At 37.6% G+C, this 20421-nt stretch overlaps 1 protein-coding gene across 12 annotated transcripts in view; it reads right to left on the reverse strand.

The window, feature by feature from the left end:
• The window catches only part of ablim1 (actin binding LIM protein 1), a 52392-nt gene extending 32289 nt beyond the window's left edge, over positions 1–20103 (reverse strand). For 3 of the 12 annotated variants that reach the window (XR_002752042.1, XR_002752043.1, XM_023327025.1), the window contains exon 1: positions 9761–10202. Coding sequence is in view for 10 of the 12 variants with exons in the window: in XM_023327025.1 (XP_023182793.1) it covers positions 9761–10004 (244 nt within the window). In the remaining 2 variants the exon portion in view is untranslated. Of the gene's footprint in view, positions 1–4654; positions 4912–9760; positions 10203–12881; positions 13100–19881 lie in introns of those variants that run through there. The other 9 variants (XM_023327021.1, XM_023327022.1, XM_023327028.1 and 6 more) reach the window with 8 other exon arrangements.
• Positions 20104–20421: the final 318 nt, after the last annotated feature.

Here is a 20421-nt window from a genome sequence, read left to right on the forward strand (position 1 = left end):
TTTCTGTTGAAGGTCGAAAGGAATCATTCCTCAGGATTTGCTCTAAATGGACAAATTATGTAAATTCAGTAATCCCTGTGGACTAAATATGTCTATCACATGCAAATACTGTTGTGCTGTGTATTGTACCCTGGTTCAGGCTTATGGCAAACTTATGCTCTTGACTGTGTTTTTCCTCTAACATAAGAAATATCAGACCAGACCCACCCCTTACCCCCACTCACTCTTCTCTTATGGATGTTTGGTTACTATACAAAAACCCTGGATTGGCTTATGTTATTCCTTCTCTTACTTCCATTGGTGGAAGCTGGATTGTCCAAAGTAATTGTAACTTGCCTTTCCAAATAAAAGATTAATTTTAAAAAAAAGAAATAGCATGAAAATAGTAAAATCACATGAAGTTTTGGACATTTCACACCTGACTTTTTCAGGTATGAACTGCTGCCCATCAACGTATCCTGTGTGGTGTTTTATAAAAAAAAATTCGTACCAACTTTGACAACGACAATATAAAGTAATTGTATATTCTACTCACAATCTACTGTATGGAAATGTGGTTGCATGACTAATAAATAATATCTACTAGAAGGAAGTCATTAGAGTGTAGGTAATTTCACCCCATTGTAGTTCAGACCAGTTAAACCTTTTCTTTATTTCTGGGGTATAAAATTGAAATTCCTATCAGAGGGAATTATGTATCAACTAATTTATCAGTTTGTCCCCACCAGGAAGACTTATAAATAATATCTAACAGAGGGTCCCAATCATTGTGCCACTTTGCTACTTCTAACTTTTCCAAATTTGGTGCACACATCAGTTCAAAGTTGGCTGTTTCAAGTTATTGTCTATATTCTAGAAATAATCTATATAAGATGTAAGCCTTTTTATGAACATTTATCTCTAAACTAAAAAAGATTAGGCCTTGGTTTTATAAATATATCAGTAAGAAACTATTTGTTTATGGATACAAAATAGAAGTTGGAAGTGAATAACACATAAGGACTAGGTTTGAAATGGGAGTAAGTATTGACAAACAGGTAAATTACACCAGAACTTAGAATTACTTCGGTTTGATCAGCAGTCAAAATCTGCCATATATCAAAATGGTAACCAGTAACTATAAAATATTCACATTATATTACAAAATTTTATTAAATAATATGCAATTTGAACATTTACTTTGTTTATCTAGTTTATCACAATCTGAACATTTTCAGCAAAATAAATAGATGCCCAAGTAACTTTGGGTCAGTTTGTCCCATTTGCCAGTTTGTGCCTTCATACACGCATTTAATTTTTATTTTTTGCTTGTTTCTTTTGAATGTTTTTGTCAGGATCTGTGTTTTCTGTGTTCATTTAGAGTTTTTTGTGTCCTTGAGTCTCTTCGTTGTCCTGTCCTCCCCTTGATTGTTCCCAGGTGTGTCTCGTTCTGTCATTACCCTCCCATGTATTTAACTCCACCTGTGTTCCTTGTTCCTCGTCGGGTCCTCATTAATGTCTAGTCTATTCGTCGTCAGTGTGTCCATGTGCCTGCTGCTCATTGTTTGGACTGTGCTTCCGGCATTAAATTCACCATTTACCTTACCTGGGTCTGCTGCGTCTGCCTCACCATCCCCTACACCGCACCGTTCCATGACAATTTTCATGAATTATGGTGGTAAATAGTCACATAATGTTCAAATCTCACACAGTATATTTAAATGAACTTGTATATTATTATCTGATATGTAGTATTATATCCAACTCCAATTTATTTTGGTTCTGATCCCAGTTTGGACGAGTTGATTCATATAAATTATAACATATACATCTCATCAAACTCTGAGCAAACTGCTGCTGTTGTCCCCTGGAGTCATATTACTATTTACAGCGTACTATATAGAGAATTAATTTTAATCAAAGATTTTCCCAGTTGAGTACAAATTTATATATGGTAAGTATAAAAAGTCCAGTGGTAGAGAACACCCTTTTGTATAAGAAAAAACTGAATCCTAAGCGATCAGACCGCATTTCTTTCATGTGACTCCTGTTTTTAGCTTGTTGGGTTCAGACTCTCTATGACAGAACATTTATCTCATCTGTATATTCCGGTGCTATGTGCCAGCTGTACAAACACTGTGTGTGTTGCACTGCTGCCTGTGAAAAGGAGTTTAGCTCCTTTTTCAGAGTGTAGGCACAGGCAAGCTTCAAAGATGAGGCACAACTGCAGTCGTCTGCAAAAATAAAAATCAGAAGAGACAGCTACACTTGAAAAAAAAAATTTCACATAATGAATATGTGGAGTGTGGGTCAAGAAAAAAGTATTTTAATGTTGTACATAGTCTTGCACAATAAATCTGTGGATAAAATATGATGAAAGAATTTGAGGAGGATATTAGATTTTGAGTTTAAAAATAGGTTAGACACAGGGGTGTAATAACATTATAACATCACAATATTTCTAGTCTAGTCTTGTGAAATCACACTGTTGCGTTGGCAGTTACAAAAGCACTGAAGAAGTCTCCACCACTTTTTAAATAGGTTGTATTACTCACTGCACTAGAACAAAAAATGTTGACAGAGGGACAGAAAAGATGTAAAGGATTTGTCCTATATTTACGTTATTAGCTGCTAATATAATAAAGGCTATTTCAAAGTTTTCGATGCCTGAATATGATCTCGTTTTTTTTGGTTAACAATCTAAAACATAGGCTAATTAAACTTAAGCTGGATAAGATGAACAGTGTAGGATAAGTAACCCATTATACATTTTTTAACTACAGAACATGATCATGTCAATTTATGTATGGACTACACTCAAATTATAGTGAAACCATAGTCAATCTTGATATATTAAAGTAGTTTATACACTGTTTACAAATTCTTCAAAACATAGTTTGTTTTGTGAAAGTTTTCATCGCTTTGTCAAAATAAAAAAGGAATCCTTGAGCTTTACAGTTTTTCCCCAAAATGATTGCTAAAATCACATTTTGTTCTCATCTACCTGATACTGTGCAACTGTCTTCGTTTTCTGAGCTGGTTGTACTCGTGGCAACCATTTAGAGAGGAACAGCTCTCTAAATGCAGACCTCTTTCTATCAACAAATCCCAACAATGTCCAGATAAAGTGGCTGCATACAACTATGAAAAACGTCCGGAGGGAGTCTGGGAAAAGAAACATGTGGGATCCAGAGGTTACAGAAGTTCTGCCAGCATCAGAGCTCAACCGCAAGGGCCGTTTCTTTGTGGCCAGTAGGACCCACATGAAGGGACCAGATTCAGAGATGGATGCCGCCTCCAATGCGCGGTCAGATGCATAAACAGACTTACTCAATGAAATCTGTCAAAAATATCTGTAACCCCATTTTATGATGTTGGTGGGGGGCAAACATACATTCTTTGAGAGCTTACATACATTTTACAGCATCTTTTATGTATTTTGAGCAAATTGTATCCACAAAAATTAGGACCAAAACAAGAAGCATAAAAATACAGCAAACAAACTCAGATTTGGACGGAATCCAGAGTTCCTACGCATTTTTAAATTTAGATCATTTCCAGACTCAAAATTCAAGGGTTGCTTTTTTAAATATTTTTTAAAAAATATAACTGTAAAACTTCTTTGTGAATCCAGGGCAAATGTTTCTACAGTGGTCAGAACCTTCACAAAATCCAAATACACTTAAGGATATATTGGATAAGATCCTTGTTAGTATAGTCGCTTCTTATTGTGATCTAATAACTTTTCCATCAATTTCCAGTCGGGTAAGCAACTAACTGTCTCTGCTACTTCAATTTAGGAACATTTTAAGCACAAGATTTCTTCACAACAAAAATACTCTACATTGCTGCTTGCTTGTGAGTCATTCTGACAACAATAGTCCACCTCTGGACCACACATCCTGGTAAACTGCAGGCGATGTGTAACAACTCTGAACAATGGCCCCTCCTGACTTCATCTAATTCATCCCACACAGCTGGGTGACCTCGGTTTATGGACAGGAACAATCATCGGGGTTTTTTTTTTTTAACGGGACACCATGAATGGGGCCACGGATGACAACAATGGAGTGTACCTTTTAGAGGGTTACCATGACAACGGCTGCAGACAGAGTTATAGAGAGAGAGCGAGAGCGAGAGGATGACAGAGAGTGCAGGTTCGTAGCTCTGCGCAGTGTGCCTCCCAACACTGGTGCTCCACTTTTCATCTCGTAATGTTTTATTCCATACAAAGAGGACCTGACCAAACCAGGAACAATCGCATCATGGCTCTGAGGGTCTCATCAGTTAACATGAAGCTCCTCAGATGCTTTGTTCCATTATGCATTAACATAAAGCCTGACTCTGCCAGACTCGAAGCCAAGAGGCAGCTAAAAGGGCGTAGCATGTTCAAGTCAGCTACTCTTAGGGAATATGTTGCTGTATTAAAGCTTTACATGTAACGTTATGATAGTCATCATCAGTGGTTCAAGCACATACAGTCCCCCTTCCTCTACAAAGAAACCCATATTCATGTTACCGAAAATATCCAGCACAATCAGATGAAATCAATCAAGTTCAACCTCAGTTAAGTCAGAGATGGTGCTGCAAATCTGTGTGAGCACCGACAACATCAACACCAAGCATGACAAGCAAAACAAATGGCATAAAAACACACACATATGTACAGAGGTACCTTTTTCTTTGACCATGACCATTTGAATCCAGGCACAGCTGCAGCAGAAAACTCTCTGACCATCAGCTGGCAGTAACACAGGAGCTGCAGGAACCTTTTTATAGTCAAGATCGAAGAGCTATAAAAAAAAAAATAAGGAAAAAAAGAGCCGAGACTCCAGAGGACCAGAGAGAGAGGCAGAAAGAGAGGTGTAGACGCTTCCAAGCTCTCCTCCCGAAAACACAGCGACAGCGTGGGGTTTGCCTCCTGACTGCCTGCTTTTCTCCCACCTCTCCTCCTCTTATTCTCCTCCTCCCACTCTTCTCTACTCCTCCCCTCCTGCTCCCTCTCTCCCAGCCCCTCTGTTGTGTCAGACTCGCCCTCATTGCTGCAACAAAGTGGCCGCTGCTGCTGTGTGACCCCAAATAATCAAAACACATCAATTCTAAAGATGGGGAACCATATGTTTTTTAATTTTATTTTTTGGGCCCCAAATAAACTAGGAGAATTGTCTCTGTTTTATTTTTTCTATTTGTGCTTTCTTAATTTTTTAATTGGCCAAAGTAACATTTTAAGACTGCATGATGGTTCTGAATTTATCACACCTTCTGCATAAACGGTCAGTTTATGAATTTTCAATTGGCATTTAGCATTATGAAAACACTAAAAATGCAAAAGTGTCATAAATGTAGATATTGTTATTGTAGTAAGCTTTTATATACTGTGATTTTATCTGTTGATGAAGAAATGGCATAAGTAAAAAAAATAGTGACAGTAATGACATTTTTACAACATTGTGCTTGTTAAGGGAAGATAAACAATAAAACTGAATATCATTTTTCTTAAAATAAACAACGTAAATAATATATTAAAGTAGAAAATACCAATAAATAAGCAGACAACTTAAACTGGTTGATAGGGTAGATGTATTGCCCTATACACATGAATATTTACATTTACATTTATCATTCATGAAAGATATATTTTTACTGAAAACCTTCTATAAAGGAAATTAAGTGAATTAAGAATAATAAATTAATTTATAATAATAAAATACAATAATAAAGTGAATTTTTTTTTATCTTAACAATATATTTAATTTTTTATTAGAAATATTTACATTCTCTCTATGTTTTTTTTTTAATGTAAAGTTATGTAGAATTTAAATAATATCCATTCATGCACCAGAATTTAAAAAAATAATACTTACATTATCAAATTAAATTGTACAATTTTAAACACCATATTAGCCATTGATTTGCATGCAAGTTAGCAATCCATAACTTACTTTGGAAAAAATAAAACTTAAAAAAGATAGTGGTATCTCATATAAGGAGTCACTAATGCAACTTATTACAATTAGCTGTAAGATGTAAAATTCAGTAAAAAAAAAAAAAAAAAGAAAAGAAAAAATTATCTATGTAATGGTTAGTTTTTGGTAAATAAGCCAAAAAAAAAAGTCAATTAAAATAGATACACAGAACAGAGAACACTGTTAATTTTTTTAAATAAAATAAAAGATTTCAGAAGGGCACTTTTTGTCCACAGGAAACAGGGCAGGCACTCTAGCACCTCCTAGTGTCTATTTATGCATGTTTCAGTGGAAGACAACAGAAGGATCAATGGAGGGACATAAAAACTGCACCAAGTTAATCACTGAGGCTAATTAAAGGTAAAATGCTTCAGAAAATGAATTAATAACTGGTAATGCTTAATACTACATTGATGGAACCTAAAGTTAATGAATTTAGTTGTTGTCAGTTCTGCGAATCACCATACACTAAAGCCAGCTACAGTCCTTCGCTGTCCAGTCAGTTCGTTGGAGAGCAAAAGTGGCCATCTAAGGTTGCAGGTTAGACTTATCATGATTGCTGGCATGAGCTTTGTGTGAATATCTTCAGTGGATCCCTGGAAATCCAATTAAAGCAGGAACAGAGTCCACTGAATATCCCAACTCTTACCTCGTCTCCTTCCTTTGATAAACTGACAATTCTTGTTTTGTCTCTTTACATAAAATTACTAAGATTAATCTCCTTCAACACTAAGACTTAGCCTGAGTCCAGCAAATTCGGACTGTGATGTGTTAAGGTTTACTCTCTTGAGAGAAAACAGCTTGTCCTGTTAACAGTCGACTCTATGTGAACACCACTAGGAAAATAGAAATTCCCAAGCAGCAGCAATTATGGGCCAAGCGGTTACTGATTCATCTGTACTTCTCCGTGTCTAAAAAATGAGAAGGCGTTTGTCAGCAGTTACCTTCTCCTTATTTGCTGAGGCAGCATCTCATTATGCATGCTGGGTGTTTCATTCAGTGAAGGGAAAAACTGTGCCACCTTCTGGTTGCCCGTCAGCGTGCATTTGTTTCCACAAGACGTTGACATAAAGCAACTGAGACTTGCCAGTGAGGTCAATGGAAAAAAATACAGTCCCTGGTGGTGAATTCTCCCTGCACTCCACCCTTTTTTATTATGAAGACAGGGAGGTGTTTTAGGAGTGCGTAAAGCCATGAGAAGCTCAGTAAAAAGTGGGAGTTTTCTACTGCAGCCACTAACAGCAACTCAAAGATATCTTGTTACTGTGTCTACTTTAAGAGGCCCATTATCATCCTGCCTCTTTTAATAATCTTCATCCGAGCTGAAGGACATTCGTGCTTACAAGGAGTTTGCCAAGAGCAGCAATTATCCTTGGATGAAAGGTTTCTGTTGTGTTTTACATGTCAATGATTCACGTCTGACTGTTCCTTAACGACCTTTCCAGTGATAACTTGATCATTTCGGTGAAGGAAAACCACACAATTTGAGTCTTGGCTTCCGACTCCCGAGTGAGCTGGCATTACCATGCATGAGGTCACATGTAGAGCAACAACTGTGCTTTGTGTGGACAGGCTCCACCGTTATTCCCTGCCTTGATTATTTAAGGATCTTGGAATGTATGGGAGAGATATACTCTCACACACACAGAAGCTGATAAGAAAAGGAAAAGAGAAACAACTTGGAGGAACTCCTGAACTCTTGAAAAGCACAGAGGAAACTCTTTGACGTTGGATAACGACAAACGGTTCACTAGCTCACGGTTATTTTAAAAAAGGTTGCAAACAGAATCACCTCTGTGAACGCAACCATGTGCAGTCAGCTTCACTTCTCACAAAGTTTTCTTTCACTCCAGATCCATTGTTGTTGCTGTTCTGCTATTGTCCAAGTATAAACTATCTGACACCAACTCAGAAGAAAGGAAATTGCTTACAACATTAAAGAACACAGAGTATGCTAGTAGATGGGCAATTGATGGAATACCAAATCACTGTCTAGTGTAAAGTGAAAATAATGTTCCCAATGGCAGTAAGGGTGCTTACAAAGAAAAAGGCATCTGTTCCAAAATCAACCCTTTCAAACACAACTGAAAACTGCAGCTCTAGACACAGGGAAGTCCAAAACCATTGGGAGAAAAGTTTTACTTTCACATTAGACAAAGATACTGTTGTTCCCACTGTCAAGCACAGTGGTGGTGCCATCATGCTGAGGGTCCATTTTAAATTCTCTGGATCTAGTGAATTCCAAAAAGTGGATGGAATAATGAAGGAGGACATGGAGGAGGAATACCTCCAAATCGTGAAATCAACACTCAGACCTTTAAAACCTGGAAACAAATGGGTGTTCAAACAGGAACTGGTGCTGCACAAGTTCCTGTTGTGCAGCACCAGTTCCTGCTGCACAAATTTGAGAAGTGGCATGGATTTCTGCAGCTTCCTATGAGACATTTGAACAAATATTAGTGAGAGGCTAAGATTTCAGCCTGTATGTATAATTTTGATCTTCTATTATTACAAAATCATACAAAGTATGTCTAGTTTTTAGTGCAAGTAACTTAAAACACTTGTAGCCAATTCTATTTGTATTTTTTTACGTATAACAAGAGGGAAACATCTTTTCAATATTTTTTAAATTTGTTTGAGAAGGGTATTTTCTGCCATGTTCAATCCAGGATCCAAAATAAATTCCCACTTGTGACTGCATTTTTCACTTTTCTAACTCATTGCAGCTGTATATGATATAATAGGTCCACTTTTAAAAAAATAACAGTGATATGAATAACTAAAAGCCCAAATTTGTACATTCGGATATAAACAAAATATTACAGGTTGTATGTTTTTGTTACTTATTACATACGTCTGCAGTAGAAGGTGCATTTGCATAATGCTGTGAGCATAAAAAGCTGTTTAAAGTTTATGTTTCAAATCAAATATTTAAGTCCTAAAACAGAAAGGAGATGCTTCCTTTATTTACATACAAAAAACAACATGCCAAAAGTAAAATGACCGTTTTACAGCTGTGTCTGGCTTGAATTCAGAGAATGTGTAAAATCTGTAAATCTTGATTTGTCCTGGTGCCCAGTGCTGTAATCCTGATGTAAGCCACCCTACGTCTGCTGGGCAACATCCAGAGGACCTGTCCTCGCACATGGGTTTGCTTTACATAATGACTGGAAAAGTCTCAATTAATTCCAGACTTTTACAGTAAATATTTATTTTTGTACAGTTGGAAAGTTGTTGTTACATAACTGGGGCACATAAGCTCATCATTTAGGCTCTAATTATTTACTATCAATTGATTCTTCCACAAATCAACTGATACTAAAGTGGGTCCCTTCTTCTTACTAAACCACATCTACCTGCTATTCCAAAAGAGACCAAATTTTATTTTATCTTATTTTAAACATACTTTTCTTTAAGCTCACAATTCTTTATAATATTTTAATTGGTCTGATATAATTGTAACTTTAAATATTGAGTTTTTATTACCTGTAAGCAGAAAATTCTCATAGTTAAAAGACATAAAAGCTTAATCTATATATTGTGTTATTGATGAGTTACAACAATAAATAAATTAATCAGTATATTCTTATTTATTGAATAAAGCATTGTAAACATAAATATCAAGCTGTAGATAGCAATAGATAACGAAAATAAAAGTTAACTAACAGAAAATGTGTTAGTTTACATTAAAACAGCATTTACTGTATACCAACAAATTGCCTTAGTTTATGCAATGATTTCTAAAGTTGGGCTATTTTAGAGACCAGACAGAGCTCTGTAGAGGGTTAGATGTTGAAGGTGGCGTTTTGCCCTACCTGTAGTGACATCATTCAATCTCTCACTGAGGTAATAATCATCTGGGTTGAGGAAGGGAAACTGCTCCATGTACTGTTTGGGAATGAGATAGAGCACCTCAGCTACATGTCCATCCTCGATGATAGACATCCGCTTCACTGAGCTCTTGCGTTTCACTCGAACCCGGTTGACCCGGTGGACGCTGTGACTGCGGCTGGAGCTGCACAGCTTTCCCAGGCTGTTGAGGTTTGGCAGAGTGGGCATGGTTACCCTGCTCTCCTTCGACTGTCCCACAGAAATGCAGGTAGAAGTCAGTTGCTTCTGGACTCAGCGCTGTTCTGAAATCTGTCCCTCTTCGGACATCAGGAACTTGAGTTGTCAAAGAAGCAAACGACGAAAATAAGAAGATTGAGGAGCAAACTCAGCCCAGCTCATCATTAAATCATGGGATCCATTTCACATGTGCTGCAGGTACGAGAAGCGGAGAGATGGAGATATCAAATAGCAAGCAGCAGGTATGAGAGTGCATCCTGCTGCAGGTGCAGCTGAGCAAGACAGAAGCTTGCACTGTGAGTGTCTTCACCCCAACCAGCCTGGTGCCATAAGCAGCTTAGGGTTGACGTTCAGCCTGATTATGTTCTGTGTGGAGTTAGGTTTGTCCATGCCAAGTTTGTTTACCCAGTGATGGGTGGGAGAGTCACTACCCGAGTCCTTTATAACCCAAACATGTTTAATAAAGAGCCCCAATTTGGCCCAAACTATGCAAAAAGCATTCTTTTTGCTCTAACTAAAATATAAATATTCAGCTTAAATGGGCAGTACAGTGTGGTAGTTGCTAATATTGTTGCCTTGCAGAAAAAAAAGACGTGGGTTCAAAAACTGACTGAATCCTTTATGTGTTAAGTGCACGAGTTCACTACAGAAACTGTTCATTGCACCATCTACTATGAATCTTAGAGTTAACTGGAATTTTTAAGAGTGTTTTCACACCCTATAGTCCAGTACACTCAGTTTGATTGGGGACCAAAATTGCAACATTTGTTACATTGTCAGCTGCAGAGGTTCGCTTTCATGCATGCTGCACTGTGTAAAACAAATTAAAGCCTTTGAAAAACCTGTTTGGACCCTCACATGTGGTGACTTGGCTTCACCAAGAAACACTGAAGGAAACGACACAAAAACGTGAACTCAACTTCCTTCTTCATGAAATGTAAATGATGTCAGTTTTTAGTAGTTGTAGGATTTCACTTTTACCATTGGTAAAAGAGATGAACCATTTCTCCCGCTACTACTAGAATCATGTGTTTGTTTTGAAGGAATTTACCCAGAATGCCCTCCTCTATAGTCTAGTTCCTGCTTAAACTCTACTACCAAAGTTTACTTCAATCGAGACCAAAGTTTGCTTTTTAGATCCACATCATAATTTGATTGCACATTCATACCTCCCCCAACAAACCAGACTTTCTAGGCAAATGAACCAGAGTTCATTTAAAGTGGACTAAATAGGGCTGGTGCGAGTGCATCCTAAATTACCTGTTCCCTGCCAACCTGCTGGCTGACTGCAGGAGAAAGGCACCAGCTACGCCCATCACTCTGCATGGCTTAAGATGGTCTAAGAAAAGCTTGCATGGAATACATCTAAGACTGGATTAGTTTACACCATCAAAGGGACTCAGGGCAAAAGAGGTCAACAACAACCACAGTTCTTTCAGCAGACTGCAGTACAAAGCTCCTTTAACTAATCACCATTATTAAAAGTACAGTGAAGTCCAAAAATGTTTGCATTGCATTGTTGCAATTAAATGAGCAATTGTGCAACTGTGCATATTTGATTCTGAGTCAGACCCAAAAGCAGAAGAAGTGGAGCATCTTGCTCACTCATCAAGAATGCAGCAAGTGGTTTCTGGAAGTCACCAAAAAACATTTGTCCTTTCCCGCAGCCATTGTACAAGTGCATACAGCAGTAAAACCAGCTAACCAAAATTGTTGGAGATTCACTTGGGTTGCTGGATGAGGGGCAATGCCCGCCAATTGTGACTTAACAGTTGGAAAGTTTGTGAAACAGCAAATTTTCCAGACAACAAAAAAGATAATAGGGGCAGAATGGAAACACACTCTACACCTTTAAGATAGGTACTTGTTAAAAAATACATATCTTTCCCAAAATACCTTTGGAAGGAGCACAGGTATTGCTCCTTCCACATGGCTAATTAAATTGCATGGAGCAGAAAGACTATTTCAGCTTTTTAAACAATCAAAGCATTTTCAATGTAAACGAAGGATGGAAGAATGTTAAATCTTCTTCATGACCCAGATCTAGAAGGATGTTTCTTGGAAATGAGAGTCTGCATGTGGTTAATTTTTAATTGAGATGGGAAATGACAGATGATGCAAATGTGGAATCTTGAAAACATACTAAGATAACTTCATAAAGCATTAAAAAAAACAAGAGCAAGATTTTGTGGAGGGATAAATGATAAAAGGTATTGCCATACAAGTATTGCTGCTTTTTTTCTTTAAATACATATTATTAGCTAAAATAAAAGCGACAGCCTTTTCCATTGCTGAGTATTTATCAGACAGATAAGGTTGATGCCACTTCTGTTTCAGGTTCAACAAAATAAATAAATTAGACAACAACAGACATGATAGAAATCAGCGGACAATGACAAAGCACAAAAGAACCTTTTAGTCTGGAGATGCATGATTCAGGCTCAGAAAACTGCTTTGTCTAAGAGGGAGGACAACGCGGTCTTCCCCGGAGTTCAGCTGAGTTTAATATATACACTGCCTGCTTCTGCTTATGAACACAGTGGCAGAGTTTTAGTCTGGAGAACAGAAAGGGAGACAGACCAAGGAGAACCTTACGCCCACACACCCAAACACACACACCTGAGAGTAGCTGGGGACACGGCACTCTGCTGCATTGGACATTTCCCTCTAGTCGTAAACCACTCTGCTGTAGCTCCATCACAACTACCCATTGTCTCAGAAATCCACACAAACATCTAGAAAATTACAAGCTTCCCCTGCACACTGAAAACAAACATTTTCACACAGACTCTCTTCTTTTTACAACGCAATCCAAACCGAAACAAAGCCCCCACCACCATCTCCTTCATCTTTACCACTCTGTCTTACCATCCAGCCCGAAGCAGGAGGTGATTTTCTGGGCGTAGTTGCACAGCCCGTCGTAGCCAGGCTGCTCCTGCTTCAGTGTATGCCTCTCCTCCATCTCTGCACAATCCCACACACTCTGTCCCGTCCGGCAGTGCTTTCACTCTCTCCTCTGTTCTTCAATTATTCAGGCTTTTGCCAGGACACGTGCATGCGCACGACTTTCTCTTATTCGCACATATACAAACACACACACGCACAGAGTCACACGGGGGGGAGAAAAGTGCTGAGGCAGAGGGTCGTGTTGTCTTGCAGCCTGAGCAAACCCTCTCCTGTGGTAGGAAAAGGAGGAGGCATCAGATTGGGTTACTGCAGAGTGCCTCCCTTTTTTTTTGATCCACCATTGATCATTTAGATTGCACAGCAGTGTAACAGGTATGCTATACAGGATATGCTACCTCAGCTCTGGGATAGGGCAGGGAAAATCCAGAGACGTGCCAGGTAGGAGGGTGATGATGGTGAGGGCTTTTTGAAGCCGGGCAGGCCTTTAAATGATTTCTGTGGTATCTAATTATGAGAGAAACAGCAAACCAGTCATGTCTTTTGAAGAAAGGAATAATAGAAGGAACCATGGTTTTCACAATTAAGTTACATCTAATTATCTTCCTCTATTGCAACCCATGACTTTCATCTTTAAAACTACAGCACTAGACATAATTCTACTGCAGCGTCTTCAAAAGAGGGACGCTGCAACTAAAAAAAAAACAGCAATGAAAAAGAACTTGGTTTAGAAAGGTGTGTGTTTTTATATAGATCCTAACCTGCATATATTTAAAGAATTTATTTTTGGATAAGGCCTATTTATGCTAGAATTGTTAGAAAGACAACAATTCTTTCTACTTCGTTGATAATTTATACTATCTACAAATTCACAGATTGTAGATAGTATAAACTCCAATTTTCTTCCAGACGTTGAATAAGTAAAAGGAGTTGAAGGAGTAAACAAGCGGTTTGAAACCAGAAAATTTAAAGGAATTTCATTAGAGACTCATTCAATACAATTTGTAATAAAGCCTAGCCCACACATAGCTAGATAGCTGAAAACTAAGACATTTCTATTTATTTTGGCCTTCCATTCTCATAAAAACTCTGCTTTATACCACTAAAAACGATTATTTATTAAACCTCTCACCAAAGTGGAGATTTGAGAAAATTCTGTTTATGTTTTGTGTGTACATTGGAGATTTAGGGTTACCGTCAGCGACAAATAATGTGACAATATATCTACATACTTGCTTTGACATGATTCTCAATTCACGTTGTCTTGTGTTTTTATTAATTTTATATCGTAATACGCTATTTAAAAGTAGCTATGTATCCACACAAATGAGCTTCCTGGTGCCATGTTTAATTTCTAACAGGAAGTCGTGGTTGTTTTGAAACAATCTGATTGGCTGACATACTGTACTTCTCAGCTTTGCGCTACAGTCGGTTTGGCGTGTTTAAAAGAACTCTCAAGAGTGGATTTGTGTGGGTTCATGTGAATAAAAATATTTCTGACACCAGTTCTGTGTGTACAGTATTATATTTTAAAAATACGTGATGGAGATTTTTGTTTTCATAAAGACCTAGCTACATTTGTACAAACCCTAAAGCAGTAAGAAAGCAAAACGTAGAAAAAGTGAAATGTGAATATTATCCAGATCAACTGTAGGTGGCTCCATAAAAGAGGTTGTGTAATTCTGACCCTGTGTTCTAACTCTCTAGCACACCTAAAGTACACTCTAAAAAAGCAAGAATTTTACAAAACCCCTGTCACACACACTGAATGGTAAAAGCTGAGCCATCTGGTTTAACTTTTGTTGATTCTGATTTTCCAGAGTACAGTGATGGAAATGGAAAGATTAAATCATTACAACTAAGGTGACCTTCAACAATCCACTTAAGCTCCAGCTGCCCAGACTGAGCCGCATAATGGTCGTTAATAGCAGACTCATCCTGCTTACAGGTAGCAATGATTACGATAATGGATACAGAGAATAAACATAATAAATAAGTAAAGATTATGGTCAACTGACTGAGTAAAAACAGGAAATACAATGAAAACTGGAAAGCCCAGACAGAGTATGCCCGTAAGGATGTATTGCAAGGCGGTGTGACTAATGGAAAGGCATCAGAATCAAGGTAAGAGCTGATGGCCCTGAGCTGATAACAGGAGAGTGGAGGGTGGAGGGGGGGTGGAGGAGCACATTAGGACTGAAAGCCCAGTGATGGTCTAGTGATTTTTTATCTGTTTTTTTCTGTCTTTAAGAATTAAATCATCCAATATTTTATACTTCATTCCTTTATCAGTCAAGTTCAGCTAAGAAGCCATAAAAACAGGAGCAATGGAGAATATTTTCACATTAAATGAACAATATTAATGTAGAAATGAACTGATAATTAAAGCAGTGGTAAGGACTTGGATGTGTCAATTTTCTACAGAATATTCACATTCCTTGAGGTTTGTCATATTTTGCCACTTTAAAACCACAAATTTCAGTGTATATTGTTGGTATTTGTCGTTTAATGACTAACAGGAAATAGCTGTCAAGGCACTGTTAAAGCAAAACAAGAGTATTGCTCAGATCCAAAGTTTGGTTTCAGACACTGATTGGAAATCAGAAGCAGCATTTGGACACATTTGTCCAGAATGAACAATTAAAAATGACAGTACTTACTGAAACACCATGGCACAGTGTGAGTGCGGATTTCTATGGACCACTTCCAAACGAAGAATACTTGCTTGTCATCATCGATGAGTAAACACTCTTCTTTTGTTGTGAGGATTATAAAACTGTATGAAGTAAACTTTTGAAGTTGAAGAGAGTTACAAATAATTCTCTATAAAATGTTCTCGCTCAGTCTTCTGGCATTTAGCTAATTGAAATAATCTTTATTGTATTTATTTATTTAGAATAACACACCTGAACAAGGAATGCAAAAGACACATTTTTTGTACCATAATAATCTTAACATGCTCGAAAAGGAGTAGGAAGGAGTAAGAAACTTGTGAGTTCCTACCCCATAAACTTATACCATATTTTTAGATAGATCATCATAATTCTAACTAACCAGAAACAAGATAATTTTGGTCTGATTTAACTTCAGACAATAAGATGTAAACTTCTGGATTCAGTTGTACATCATCATGGCAATGTCAACCTCTGACCCAAATCCAATTGAGAATCTGTGGCAAAACCTAGAAAGGGTCCTTATTTTTTAAAGAGCTTAAGGTATTTCATGAAGATGACTGAACAAAAATATTAATTTCTAGATGTGCAAACCTGCTGGGCACATATTTTAGAAAACATGGAGCTGCATTTGCAGCAAACAATCCATTTTTAGGTATTTATGGGTAAAAAATAAATATTGAAAAGCATGTATCATTTTCCATCCACTTCCCAAATATACAGTGCTGTGTGTTTTGGTCTTTCACATAAAATCACAACAAAATAAATTTTAGTTATTAGTTCTAATGCGACAAAATCAATCAGTAGAAATATTGTTGGACAGCACTGATTAAATACACAAAAAAATTGGATAAACTATGTTACACTGTAGGTCCTTTCCTCTTAAACAGGATAGACAGAAACATGTGGACATTTTGGTTTCTTATGGATTGTCTAAAATGTTAATTTTAGAAAACTGTAATGCTGCTAAAAGTCAAAAAGATGCACTAACAAAGCACGAGTTTCATACTGAGACACAGAAGTGAAGTCATATTTTGAAAAATTCAACTGAAACATTTTTCCAGTTGTTTGTCCACCTAAGAGTTCAAATACAAAAAAGAGAAAGATACACCTGCAAAATGTAAGACTACTGCATCTACAGTGACTTTTTCTCAAACTAAACATGTTACAAATCATTGTGATGGTTCGCAGTCTTCATTTCTCTGCAGCGTGCATGTGTTTTGTTTCTCACAAGATTTTTCCACAGCTTAAAAAAAATGCTTTGTCCAAACACTGTATGCATCTTGTCAAAAACCATGAAACTTGAAATAAATCAAGATCTAAACCCAGTACATACACTTCAAATCAGTCTTGTGATGTTTTCATGTAAAGTGGAATGGAAGAGTGTTTTTATATACATTCTTCTTTGCTCTATTTTATCTAATTTCTAAAAGCTTTTTGCACAGATTAGTCCTTTATCTTTGAAATGCTACATCACAACAGTTTCTGTTCAACTCACTGAGTAAAAACGAAAGAAGACCAAATCATCAGTTTTTTATTAGAGATTAATTTATCAAGCTTTAACTGGTCAACCTGAGCTGTGTAGAACATTCCAGTCCTAATTCTATATAAAACTTTAAGTGTTGCAGATTTTGAAGTAAAACCAATCTAAAATCAAAGAAAGGAAATCACTTTACTGCACAGCTGAATCTTTCATGCCATTCTTTCATTCGTGACATTTGAATAACATCAGACTAAACCTCAAGTTCATGTTTTAAAGTCACATGTTCAGAACAAAAGAAAACCAACCACTTCTACTGAACTCTGCCAATCGATTCCAAGGAAAGTGATCCAAACAAACTGATACCCGAAGCTTGATGACTGATACAAAAATCCTGCAGAGAGGATGCAACTGGATGTGTTGTGTATGTGAGCATCTTCAAAATTTTGAACATCTGTAGATCACAGAAAATTTGCAGTAAATTAACACTTGAGTATCCAGTACATGTTTTTGAAAATAAGTAAAGTTGAATGTTGTCTAATCATTCCAGAATAGGGAATACTTACTGTGAATGACTAATGAGTGACTGTTTGCAAGGATTTAACTACGCTTATGAGATCTGCAGTGTTTACCACAGAGCTCCATCGATCTCCACCAGCAACCACAGAGGACAGATACAAGTGACCACATCGTTAATGTAAGGAGTTCAAAGCCATCCTAATACCCAGACTCAACCATACACAGCCTGAGGGAGCCATTTTCTGTGCACTATAGGAGCCTTTATACAAGGCTGATGTATTAGCCAGTAAAAGAATAAAGGTAACTGCATTAAATCCAGGAACTGCATTACTATATATAATAAGACAGGGTTATGTCATGGTTGTGCTTTTTTAAATTAATTAATTAATTTATTTTTTCTTTTTCTGCAACTTTTGGTGAGTCAGTTGTAGACCATATGATCACATCCCACAGCTGGAGCAGGGGTGGGCAATCCTGGTCCTCGAGGGCCGGTCTCCTGCAACTTTTAGATGCATCTCTACTTCAACACACCTGAGTCAAATAATGAGGTCATTAGCAAGGCTCTGGAGAACTGATCTACACAAGGAGGAGGCAATTAAGTCATTTCATTCCAGTGTTTTGTACCTGTGGCACATCTAAAAACTGCAGGACAGCGGCCCTTGAGGACTGGAGTTTGACACCCCTGGCTTAGGAGGTGATTCAACTATTGGATTCAAGTGTGTTGGACCAGGGAGACATCTAAGAGTTGCAGGACACCGGCCCTCGAGGACCAGGATTGCCCACCCCTGAGCTAGAGTCACCAAATCAGCACAAAACAAATATGCTGACACATAATCCACCTGCAGAATTTGTATAGAAAAAAACCCTTCTCCATATTTTGTTGTGTCACAACCTCTGTCTTCTGTGTTTTTATAGGAATTTTATGAAATAGACCAACACAAATATTGCATAATCATTACATAGAAGGAAAGGGTTTTTAATTTTTTTCCAAGTTGAAATCAGAAATGTGTTCATCAACCTTTATCCCCAGACCTCTAAATAAAATCAAATTGCCTTCAAAAGCCACCTAATTAGTGCAATTTAATTTTAACATGCATATAGCTGTTCTGTGAAGGCATTAAAAATTGTAAAAACATCATCACAAAGACCAAAAACCACAGCAGACAGGTTAGGAATTATATTCTTGGAGAGTTTAAAGCAGTTAGGTTATAAAACAACAACCCAACGTTTCCTGGGAAACTTTCCTAGAAACTCTGATAGAGGCTGCAGATAAGTTCCTACCAGGGTATAGGTTTCCAACAGGACATTGACCCAAAACATACAACAATGCAAATGTTAAAACTACTGTTAATGTTAGGATGGGCTAGTCAAAGTACAGACCTAAAGACTCTGGCAGGACTTGAAAACTGATCTTCATCCACCATAGTTTTCAAAGAAGAATATACAAAAGACAACAGAGGCTAGCGCTGCTAGACATGCGTCAAAGAATGTCCAACTGGTGGTTCTAAAGATATTGACTCAGGGGGAGCAGACTAGAAATGCAGAACACATTTTCTTGTTTTTAAATTTTACAAAAACATTAAACCTAGCCTGAACTCCTCCTCTCCTCCAGCGAATGCAGGAGATGAGCGGTTCAGACAATGGATGGACAAAAACCCAAACACAAAATCTTCCCACAGCATGATCCTTTCTGTTAACTAATTAGGAAAATTATTGAATTTCTTTTTCGGTTTGATTTGGAGATGTCCAAATATAGTGGAACAACCACAAATGCACACCAAACTTTAGGGTGTCATTTTTAAATAATTATAGAAAACATTTTCATTCCAATTTGCAGTTATGCACTACTTCCTGTTGGTCTATTACGTAAAATATAAAGAAATATATTCAACTCTCAACTTTGCTGAAAAGTTTAAGGAAAATAGCAAAATTTCTAACACCAGACAGCAACCAAAAGGAACGGATGTGAAACTCTTTCAGTTGGCGGCTTTCCACCAGTGATAGTACGGACATTCATACTTATAGGTCCAGGTTACAGTAGTCTATATACCCCAAAGATAAAGTTAAAAGAAAATCTAAAGAAGCAGCAGTGGAAGGTGTAGTTTCAGTATGCACCAGTGTAACCTACTTACAAACCAAGTGTCATTATCAGAGTCCAGAGCTTCAAGCCGAGGCGAAAAAGGCTTTCCCCCTCCATCAAATATTCTTGAACCAAGACCAGCCTCTCACCCAGTATAAACCGTGGGACTTTTTGGCTTGTTATGAAGGCTTCTGCGGCAAAATATATACTCACCTCTAGCAGACATGCCCGGTAGGTAGAGCCTCTTTTCCTTTGCTGAGATTGAATAGTTAGGAGAAGCAGTCCCGGTTCAACAGCTTTAAGGAAGCTTGGGGAAAACAATAGCTTATCTTTGCGTTAAGTTTTTTTAGTTATTAAATGGCATTTAACGCAGGGAAACATTCTGCAATGAGCTGGACTGGAGAAGAATGCGCGATGGAGAAAGCACTTTCCAGCTGCAGGGCGTGTCCTGGAAAAGACAGCATCCTTTCTTTTTTTTATGTCCCAGCCAGTTTCTGTCCATATTTGAACATGATATCAGGTAATTACAGTTATTTATGGAGTCGTATTTGAAATGCCTCGTCTGCAGCTGGATTCAGCCCTCATGAGAGAGCCGAGAGCCTGCCTGTTCTCTGTCTGGGATGACTGCGCGGTTCTCACGTAGTAGGGGTTAAATTACAAACTTGACAGCTACGGTGGAGAAATTCTTACATATATTGGGGCAAATTTACAGTTAAGGTACCGAGAGAAACCTCCATCCCTGTAAATACTCAA

The sequence above is a fragment of the Xiphophorus maculatus genome, chromosome 22 (genome assembly GCF_002775205.1).
Source record: "Xiphophorus maculatus strain JP 163 A chromosome 22, X_maculatus-5.0-male, whole genome shotgun sequence".
Lineage (NCBI taxonomy): Eukaryota > Metazoa > Chordata > Actinopteri > Cyprinodontiformes > Poeciliidae > Xiphophorus > Xiphophorus maculatus.